General features: G+C 45.1%; 1 protein-coding gene across 6 annotated transcripts in view; it reads right to left on the reverse strand.

Annotated features, from left to right (window-relative positions):
* MORC2 (MORC family CW-type zinc finger 2) overlaps positions 1-10,691 on the reverse strand; it is a 41,653-nt gene that overhangs the window by 9,950 nt on the left and 21,012 nt on the right. For all 6 annotated transcript variants that reach the window (XM_029922941.1, XM_029922938.1, XM_029922940.1 and 3 more), the window contains 12 exons: positions 10,345-10,453; positions 6,509-6,668; positions 6,288-6,399; positions 5,645-5,770; positions 4,705-4,784; positions 3,945-4,027; positions 3,402-3,487; positions 2,140-2,280; positions 1,887-2,041; positions 1,643-1,771; positions 1,055-1,160; positions 383-515 (listed from right to left, as the gene is read on the reverse strand). In XM_029922941.1, coding sequence (XP_029778801.1) covers positions 383-515; positions 1,055-1,160; positions 1,643-1,771; positions 1,887-2,041; positions 2,140-2,280; positions 3,402-3,487; positions 3,945-4,027; positions 4,705-4,784; positions 5,645-5,770; positions 6,288-6,399; positions 6,509-6,668; positions 10,345-10,453 — 1,420 coding nt within the window. The remainder of the gene's footprint in view (positions 1-382; positions 516-1,054; positions 1,161-1,642; positions 1,772-1,886; positions 2,042-2,139; positions 2,281-3,401; positions 3,488-3,944; positions 4,028-4,704; positions 4,785-5,644; positions 5,771-6,287; positions 6,400-6,508; positions 6,669-10,344; positions 10,454-10,691) is intronic.

Here is a 10,691-nt window from a genome sequence, read left to right on the forward strand (position 1 = left end):
TGATCATCATGAAAAAAGAAAAAGTCAAAAAAAGGGCTGAGTGCCTGGATGGCTCAGTAGGTTAAGTATCTGACTTTGGCTCAGGTCATGATCTCACAGTTCATGGATTCAAACCCTGAAAAGAGCTCTGCATTGATAGCTCAGAGCCTGAAGCCTGCTTCAGATTCTATCTATCTGTTTCTGTCTCTGTCTCTCTCTGCTCCTCCCCGACTTGTGCATGCGCTCTCACTCTCTTTCTCAAAATTAAACAAGCACTTTAAAAAAAATTTTTTAATGACTATCCTGGTGTACTCGAAAACCAGTGAGCCACTGAGTGGGTTCCTGTCCCATCCCAGATAGATCCCTCATAAAGGCTCCTGCCCACTGCCCATAACCCATGCACCTGCAGGGCCTCTAGCTTCTCCTGCTGCTGGCGAATTTTCTCTGTCAGCTGCTTCTGCTTCTCTTCTTGTGTCTTCAGATCCTTTCTGAATGTCCCCAGGGGAACCTTCTGCTTCTGTTCAGAAGCCTCACATCTGTTGGGAAAAGGTGCTAGGATGGTTGTGGCAAAATAGGGCTCCAGGATCACCTGGGTGGCTCACTTGGTTAAGCATCCAACTCTTGATTTCGGCTCAAGTCATAATCTCATGGTTCCCAAGTTCAAGCCCTGCATCAAGCTCTGCACTAACAGTGCAGAGCCCACTTAGGATTCTTTCTCCTCCTCCTTCTCTGCCCCTCCCCCTGGCTCCCACCTTCTCTCTCTCAAAATAAATAAATAAACTTAAAAAAAACAAACAGGGTTCTAAGTAGGACATGGTCCTTCCTCCTCGGCCAACCCATTCTCTCACCACAGTATAACAACCTCAGGGTTCCCAAATGTACAGAATTAATACTCACTGCAGGACAGACATGTATTCTTATTTCCAGGGCACTTATTATTTGCAGCAAGACAGAAATATGAGGATATCAGCAATGACCTCAAGATGCACAGTGAGTTATTTACCGAAAAGGTGGAAAGAATATAGTAGAAGAAAGAGGAGATACCCACAATCTCCTTGTTAGAGCAAGTGCTCACCGGTCCTGCTCAGGATCAGGGTTCATGGAGCAAACCCAGGTGTCAGGGTAATCTTTTCCAACAGAACTCAGCTGGAAGGGGAGGGTTCGCCACTTCAGACACAAATCTGTGACACAGAAAACACCCCAACAAACATCAACCATACCCAACAACAACTGTGTGTAAGCAGGTTCCTCCCAAGCAGTCACAAGGCAAAGATGCCCCCTCTGCTTTCCTTGCCGAACAGTAATTCTTCTCAGGGACAGTAATTCTAGCAAAAATAGATACTTTATATCATGGACTTTCAAGGCTCCCAGGCCCTCTCCCTCCAACAGGATTCTGGCTCAGTCATTATTTACACTATTAACAATGTGGTACCAAACCAAGTGAAGTCTGAAAGGTCAGACACCTTCTGTCTTATTCAGGAGGGAAAGGTGGGACTTGGCACAGCCCCAAGGCTGAGCTCCCAGGGCCATCACCAAACAGATATCCCCAGTGGGACCAAAAGTCCATGAATGTTAGTTAAATTAGGCCAGCAAGGGTACAGAGAAAAAAGGGTCATGGACTATATTATATGAGAGTCAGAGGGGGTTCCGACCACTGGCTCACCACACTGGATGGTGGTTGGGATTTCCATAGCTCTCCGGCGCTTATAACGTAGCTCACTAGATGGAGGCTGGTTCCAGTTGGCAGAAAGGTAGCCAAACTCATCCCAGAACTTGATGATTCCCCTCTGGGCTAGAAAGCAAACACCCACACATCATATTAGGAGCCAGTCTCTCACTCTTTCTAAATTCACGCCCTTGGGTGTGAAGAGTATCCTAAGGTTGGAAGTGAACAGAAAGGGCATTACCAATGGCAATGTCCTTCCAGTACTGTGCCAGATGATCCCCCATCGCCCGCAGCAGGTGCCGGTACTCCTTGGCATCAGCGAAGTCCTGCTTGTTGTGTGTAGGTTCCAGGACCAGGTAGGGCACATCAACAACCCCAACAACTCCACCACATGCCCTGCAGGGAGAAAGAAGACATAGCTCTGTCACTCCATTGGCCAAAACCCTTCCCACCATCTGCCTTGGGCTGAAAAGCACTCCTTGGGTAATACTCACATGCCCCCTTCCAGCTGTGGGCCCACTTTCTCATACATCTTGATCAGGCGGCTACAGTTATAGATGAACATGCCATCTAGGTCCCGGTGTTCAATGTTGACCCCAAAAACAAAATTCAGTTCCTTAGGTTCTTTAAGTGCTCTGAGAAGACACAAGATAAATTCAAGCAGATCAACCCATTAACACACAAACACCATGACGTTTAAGATATGTTAGCTTACACTTAAAACTTGAGACATGTTACGCAAAAAGTACTGCATCTACATTCAATGTGTAACCTGTTAGACTTGGTGGGGATATGTGCAGTGCAATGACTCTAAGCATCCCAAATTAAAAGCATATGACTTTGGCTTCTGGTAACAAAACAGGGATGGATTTAAGTATAAATGGGATACTGTAAAGTGGCTACAAATCATTGCAAAGATAGTTACATGGTGGACCAAACACAAGGTTATACCTACTCTATTAATTTGACAGTAACTAATTTTAAAAAGACAAAAATTCACCAGTACAATGAACGTGTAAGTGAGAGAAGAGACTATCATGTGACAGATCAACAAAATCCTGGAGCTGGAAACCAGACGGATGGAGCATTGAACTGACTCAGAAGAAACCTGAAACTGATGCCTGTGATAGGAAGGCCACGAAGCAGCAATCCAGGAACTCAAGGTTCAAAGCCCGAAGAAACTCCAGACATACGGTGAAACATGGAGATAATCAAATGAGCCAGGCCAAAAGGTCCAAAACTCAATTTGCAGCATTATTCCACATTTGTAACCACAGATAAAATATTAAAAGATATTACCAGATAATACAAATCCTATTTCTTAAATGATTGTGCTTTACAAGTTTTATATGAGCACTTTATACATCCTTTAAATAAAAAGGGAAAAACAAAAAACAAAAAAGGACAAGACAAAGAAGGAAAGAGAGAGAAGAAAGGGAGTGAGGGGGGGGAAAAGAAAGAAAGGACAAAAGGGAGAGAGGAAGAAAGGAAAGAGAGGGAGTTGCCAAGAAGGAAGGTCGAGTGTTCAATTCCAGGGATTGGCCCTGCCCTGCCTTTTCCTACCTCAGCCAAAAAACCTGTAGTGGGCATGTGACAAGCATTTGGGACCACAACATCAATAGCTTTCCAAAGCAATCTTTGTGACAAAATGGCAACCTCATTGGAGGGGTAAGGATTCCTCAAGCACTTTGTCAATAAAGAGTACAAAAGCTACAGAATTTAAAAAAAACAAAAGCCAGCCTGCCCTGGCACTCACCGCTGCTTGGCCTCCTTGATCCGCTTCTTGACATCAGCTTCTCTACGCAGAGTAATGGCTGTGTTTTGGACCTGCCTCAACATTACCTGGAAATGTACATTGGCACCAAGTGAGGGAGGAAGGGCTCAGGGCACAGCAGGCAATATTATAACAAACATCTAAAACTGTTTTAAATCACAAGAATGCAACACCACACTCAGAGAGATTTACTTCCTTCTACAGAAAATGGCCTTGATGTGGACAAACTCAAAAGCTGTGTTTCACTTGATCAGACTCACTCAAGTGAAGGAAGAAACACTCTCAACTGAAATAAGAGTCTACAGATATGTGTATCAGACAGGGAGGGTAGAAAACTGCTCAGACTCTCACTACTATGTGTGACCGGGGGCAAATGACATCTTCACTTCAATCTTCTTTTCTATAAACTGAGAATACTAACAGTGTCCACTTCATATGGTTGTCAGAATGTTGAAATGATTAGCCAAGATTATGCCATACAGTGGCATAATGCTGGACAACAGCTGCTCAGATCTAGGAGCTTACCCTGGAGTCACGTGTGAGGTCTCCACCCAGGCGAACTTCTAATGTCCGAGCTTTGCTCTCCGCCTCCCTCGCCTTCTCCTCAGCTAAAAACCATTAAGAAATCATGATAAGGAATTCAAAGGTTCAAAACTCTTAGTCATTCTTCCTGAATCCCACAGTGTAGCACCCGCTAGACAAGGTGTATGTGCACTGTCAAGGAAAAAGAGAGCTGGGAAAGAAACCTCCCTGCCTGGAGTGCAGAGTCGAAAAAAGGAACATTCTTTTGTTTGGAGGCCCAAACAAAACAGGCATTATTTATACTTGAAACATGCTTTTTAAACTTTACCAATGAACCAGAACAGGTCAATAACTGCCCAAGGCAACCAGAGTTACAGCCTCAGCAGGAGCTGTAAGTTATCAAAGTGCTCAGCCAATCACTCTCCATCAAGCAGCCCAGAAGCCCTATCAACACGAGAGACCTTGAGATTTCTGCCCTGGAGTCAGGAAAATCAGTTTCACAAGTATTTGGGCCAGATTCTTCACTCTGAACTAACTGAAGAGTTGACACTGTTTTAGATAAATCCCTATAAATGCCTGATGAAGAGAAAGTAAGTCTGGGAAGAAAAACTGCTGAGAGGTCTGGCATGCAGCAGGAGGTACAAGAGGAACCAGACCAGTGGTTCAGGGCTGGACAGAGCTTTTTTGGATCCTGCTTTGGCCACAAGTATCCCCCGGACAACCCCAACCTGACTCCTCCTGCCCAGGTGGTGGGGGGCATTACCAATCCGTGCCACATGCTCAGCTTTCTTCACCTCCTGCTCTGCACGAGTCTTGAAACGGCTTGATGTGTACTTGTACATCCTGAACAGGCGAAAAAGCAACCTGAAGACCCATGCATCGGTGTGGTAGGGCAGCAACCTGAGCAACTCAGGAAGCACCCTGCCTTCCTGCCTCCTCCCAGGATGCATTGATAATGAGTCAAAAACAAAATTGTTTTGGGGTGCCTGGGTGGCTCAGTTGGTTGAATGTCCAACTTCAGCTCAGGTCATGATCTCACAGTTCATGGGTTTGAGCCCCGTGTCAGGCTCTGTGTTGACAGCTCAAAGCCTGGAGTCTGCTTCTGATTCTGTGTCTCCCTCTCTCTCTGCCCCTCCCCTGCTCATGATTTGTCTCTGTCTCTCAAAAATAAATGTTAAAAAATAAATAAATAAAATAAAAACTCATTTGTAAAAAAAAAAAACAAAACTTATTTTAGCAAAAAAGACTAAATTCCTTATTCCACTGGCCCCTTGCTCCATCTCTGATTAGCAACCCCACTACTCACCAAGTATGTCATTAATCCCACAGCAGAAACAAATCTCAGCAATCAGCCAGGGTCTTTGCTCTCCCATGTAGTATCTAAAGGCCCCTTGGGCCTGAAGCTGAGAGGCTCATACAGTTCACTGTGCCAGGCAGGGCACCCTCCATGTCAGAGAAGGCACTCATGCTCAACAAGCCTCACCTGCCAACCTCCACAGCTCATCAGCCATCTGTGTCCCTCCCTCAGGACTCAGAAGTTTCTACGTGGTAAATCACAAGCAGCTTAAAGGCCCAAATGCAATAAACACTGTCAGAGCCTCTTATCATCATTCCTAGCATCACTACAATGTCCCAGAGAAACACACCCAAGGCCCCATTCTCAGCTCAATAGAAACAACAGAGCAGGGTCAGCAGGCTCCTACCTGGGCTTATACAGGCAGCAGGAGAGCCTCTTAGTCTGCACCTTGTGCCCATGAATGAAGATCCGCATCCGGGGATCAATATAGAGCACGGCAGCATAGGCGCGGAAGGAGCGCCGCTCTGGCTTCCTAGAGGTGGCAGGAACAGAGGAGTACCATCACACACCCCACAACTAGCTTGACCAGAAGTAAGGTAGGACAGCCTGTCTGTAGGCCCTCACCTTTCTACCTCACATCTTTGATTCTCTCACCACCCTGAAGGACTGCTCCCTCAGTGTGGGCACCACACCCCTCACGTCTCCAGCATAGGCACTCCATGGACAACTGACCCGGCCCTACCACTGGCTCCACCACAGACCCAGCAAATCCTCACCCCTCTCTAGACCCTGGTTTCTTCTGTCAAATCAAGGAATTGGGGCAAGAAATCATTAATCTTTTCTTTGGGCTTAGCTGAGGAGCTGCTGTCCTATTCATCCCTCTGCTTGTGGCAAGAAGACACAGGCGTGCTCAGCTTCATGAACTCCAATACTGGGAAATTCGGGGGATGAGCTCTCCCCCCTCTCCCTGAGGTCACCTCCAGAGCTTTCCCTCCCTGAAATAATGAACACCAGTTCCAAGCCTTCTCTCCCTTCCCAGCCACACTCACGTGCCCTCTGGGGAAGTTTCTGCCATCTGGATATCTCTTGGATTTGAGATTATGTCTAGCTCTGGTTCTCCATTATCCATGAGTTTGAGATTGAAAATGATCACCAGTGTTCCTGGGGAAAAAGTCCTTTCATTCTCCAGCTGCCCCGCCACCCATCCCCACACCCCTCATGGCTCTGGAGCTCCTGGATTCTAGGGGCTGCAGGCTCAAAGCCTACTTACCACTGTCCCCAGGAATCTTCATGAACTGAGACATAACTTCCTCTTCGTTGCGGAAGGGAGAATACTTATAGATGAGTTCTGTCTCAATGGCAAACTTCTCCACGTTGTCTGTGACAGGTTCCCGGGTCCGAGCATTCCAGGTGGGCAATGGGACTATCACCTTTGGAGTACGCATAGGCAGACACTTTGAGGGAGGACCCAGAACCGCTTTCCCCTAAAATGTACATCCATCTCATCCTCTCCACAGTGGCTCCACACTACCCAGTGTGAGGTCTATGCTTTGCAGCCTGGCACCAGAGGCTCTGTGGCTTCTGCCCCTTCCCCTTTCCAAGACTCAACCTAATAGCACTAGGTCCTCTGGCATGCGCTGATTTATGCTGTGGGGGTCTCGGCATGAGCAGTGCCCTGCTTGGGATGCCCCTGGCCATCTTCCTAATCTGCTAATAATTCTACTTTCTACTACCAAAAAGATACTTCAATTATCTAGTAAATCCAAAAATACATATAAACCTACAACTCAGCAATTCCATTCCCAGGTTATATCCTGGCAGAAAACTGCACTTATGTGCCAGCAAACATGTAAGAGTAACGCAAATATCCAATACAGAATGGATAAATTATATTGCTGTATATTTTTACAACAGAAGACCATGTAGTGATGACAATAAACAAACTAACAGCTACTAGCATCAACATGAATGAATCTCAAAAATAATGTTATATGAAAAAGACAAAATGGAAAAAGATAACTATGGTAGGAACCCACTCACATAAAAGTCATAAAGAGACAAAACTAAATATTATTCAAGAATGCATACACACAATACAGGTGACAAAACTATAAAGAAAAACAAGGAAATGATCATCACAAAACCTACCTGAAGGCAGTTCCTTCAGAAGTACAATAAGGAATACGACTGGTGAGAGGCACCCTGGGAACTCCTAGTATCAGTCTATCATGGCAGCTTTCATGTTCACTTTATCATTATTCTCCCAACTGTACACGTATTTTAATATACTCTTCCATATTATGGAACTTAATCTTATGTTTATGTTTATAAATCCTACCCTATCAACTGTACCTCAATAAAACTGGGGGGGGGGGGAATCCTACTTTTTCTTCTAAAACCCTATCCTCAAGTGCCACTCCCAAAGACTTAGATGTACTCCTACCCCAGCCAGCTGTCCCAGAGAGCCTGGCTGTCTGCTTGATTCCCTCTGTAGAGTAAACCAGTCGAGATACCTCAAAGGTTCAAATCAAATGGCCCCCTGAGGAAAAAGGGACACTGTATTTTAACAAGTTCCAGGGTGATAAACTGTTGAGAGCTGGGAGAGATTTTACTGGTTTCTAAAAAGCTTAATGCCTGATGGTATTCATCCCTAGAGGTGGTTTGGACACATTCCTAACCAGCCAAAAATGATCTTATTTTAAAATCTTGGCTGAGTTTGCACTAGAGTACAATCCAAAATAGTGACCTTCTAGCACCAAGTAAGGAAAAAATTTCAACCTAGCTTTTTCACTAGGGCAACTGAGTTCTTGTGTTCTGTGAATCTGTACCTCACTCGCAACTCCCATTTTTCACAGCAGCCCCAGGTGACATGAGCTTTTTTTTTTTTTTGACAATAACATTAAACTGCATCCACTTCCACTGGCACCTGTCCCTGCCATTAGGACACTTCTTTAGTTTCAATGTCACCACTCTCCTGGTTTTCCTTCTACCTACCCATCTGGCCACTCCTTTTTTTTGACACTTTCTCCTCTTCCTACACTTTAAAGGTTAGCATCCCTGAAATCCCAAGTCTTCTTCTCACTCTGCACACTCCTTTAGGTGAGCTCATCTGCTACTAAGGATTCCAGAGCCCAGGCATTCTCTCAAGCTCTGGACTCAGACTTAAGTTTGTGTGTTCAGGAGAAAACAAATTCTTCACTAAAGACTAAAGGAAAAGTATGCCTCTCTCTTCTATTCTTCACCAGCTCGATAGCCCACCACGCCCCAGGTGCCATATCAGAACCTAGGACATTCATGACCCTCCTTCCCCTTTCCACTAATCAAACATCAGATTTGTGGGCCCATCTGCTAAAGAGATGACAATTCTTCCTATATCTCTTGCCTCCCTGCTGTGGCTCTGCCAGGCTACACATAGCCAGGGCAGCTCAATTAGTTACTCCAACACCTCTATCTTTCCAATCTAATCACCATCCAACAACCACGCTGATCTTTTTAAAAGATACACTGATACTGCCACACCCTTGCTTAAAATCCCTTTGAAGGTTGCTGTTTAAGTAAAGCCCTACACACTCATCAAAGCTCTGACCTGCCCTCCCTGCTCTCCAGAGGCCACCACCTTTCTTAAGGTGGCACATCTGCCAAGTCCCTTCCCACAAGGGAAGGTGGCAGCCTTGAACAGATGATTTCCATGGACTTCACCACCCTGCCCCTACCACCCACAGTCCATTAGGAAACATTCCTGAAAAATCACAGCAAGGGCAGATGTTCTCCTGCCCTACCTTCTTCCAGGAGCCTACTCTTTCCAGCCACAGCACCTCTCTCACTCCATGTATGATGGATGAACTGACACAGTGCACCAAAAAAGCAAATACATGTACTGGCTTGCCAAAGAAAGGCAGTGGAAAAAGATAGCCTCTCCGTCCCAACATGAACTAATTTGTTATGATTTAGGCTCATATCTAAACAGGGCCAGCACAAAGTTAATCACAGCTAACCAACAAAGATTAATCAGATTGAAAGCCTGACCAAATTCACCTATCTATTTACCCAACAGCCATGGATTTCTCTCTGCAAACCGTCTGAGACTCCCTCTCTAAAGCTCTGGTCACCACTTTTCCCAGTCTGAGGCTGGGAAGGCTGAGGCTGTCCCTAATCTCCAACATGAGGAAGCACAGACCTCACCAGACCAGCAGATATCTGAACCACTGGGCCACAAAGAAAATCAACTGAGCATGTGTTTAGCTTAGTTAATTACCAAAATGTTTTAAAATCAGAATATTCTAGATTCATTAGGACTTCCAGCATAGCAATGATGAACTGGGGCTATATGTCATCTGCCATTTAGCAAAGAACTTACGATGATTTCCATATACTCACTAACTGGTTAACTACCTACCCAGGCCCTACAGGTACCTGACTTGTACCTTCTGATACAAATGATTAAAGCAACATATTTCTTCAAAAGGAAAATACGTTCATTGCACATTCCACAAAATCACCATCATATAGGAAAGACTGTACTATTCCTATTAGTTCCTATTATTATTGCAGCCCGTGGTCTCCACCCATAGTTATGAAGCCAAAACACTCTCCTTGATAAAACTCTCCATACTGATGCTCTGCCAGAATGAATTCAGGCTGCAGTTCTAAAGAAGGTATAAATCCTTGGTTCCTGTCACTGGATGACCTGAAGCAAGTCATTAAAGGCAAACTGTTCTCTGAAGCTTTGAGATTTTACCCTCTCTCAACCAATTCACCCAACCATCTAATAACAGGGGTATGGCTGCAATCCTGCAACCCCAATGATCCCAGCATCTATGGTAAATAACCTACAGAAAGACCCTGGGCAGATCCAGGAAATGTCTGTTTGCTTGTTTTTAATGTTTATTTATTTTTGAAAAGGAGAAAGAGAAAAAGGCAGAGAGAGTAGGAGACAGAGAATCCCAAGGAAGCTTCATGCTGTCAGCACAGAGCCCAATGCAAGGATTGAACTCAGGACTGTGAGATCGCGGCCTGAGACAAAATCAAGAATTGGATGCGTAACTGCCACTGAGACAAATCCAGGAAATTTTAAATGGCAACTCGAACCACAAGGATAGGACCTACCTCATCAATGCCTTCCTCCTCATGAAAGGTCCTAGACAAGAAGAGGCAAGTCATGGTGTCTTCCTTCTTGGTGAAGAGTATAAAATCCTTACCAATGCGCATTGAGCCACTGAAAGAGAAGCAGAAATGGATTATTCTCCCAGAGATTCAAAAACTCATCTGAAAAAGAAGCAAATACACCCTCTGGACATGACTAAAACTGCCTTTAGGCTAGTATCCAAAATCTACAAGGAACTCACCAAACTCCACACCCACAAAACAAATAACCCAGGGAAGAAATGGGCAGAAGACATGAACAGACACTTCTCCAAAGAGGACATCCAGATGGCCTACAGGCACATGAAACG

This window comes from Suricata suricatta, chromosome 14 (genome assembly GCF_006229205.1).
Source record: "Suricata suricatta isolate VVHF042 chromosome 14, meerkat_22Aug2017_6uvM2_HiC, whole genome shotgun sequence".
In the NCBI taxonomy this organism is placed as follows: domain Eukaryota; kingdom Metazoa; phylum Chordata; class Mammalia; order Carnivora; family Herpestidae; genus Suricata; species Suricata suricatta.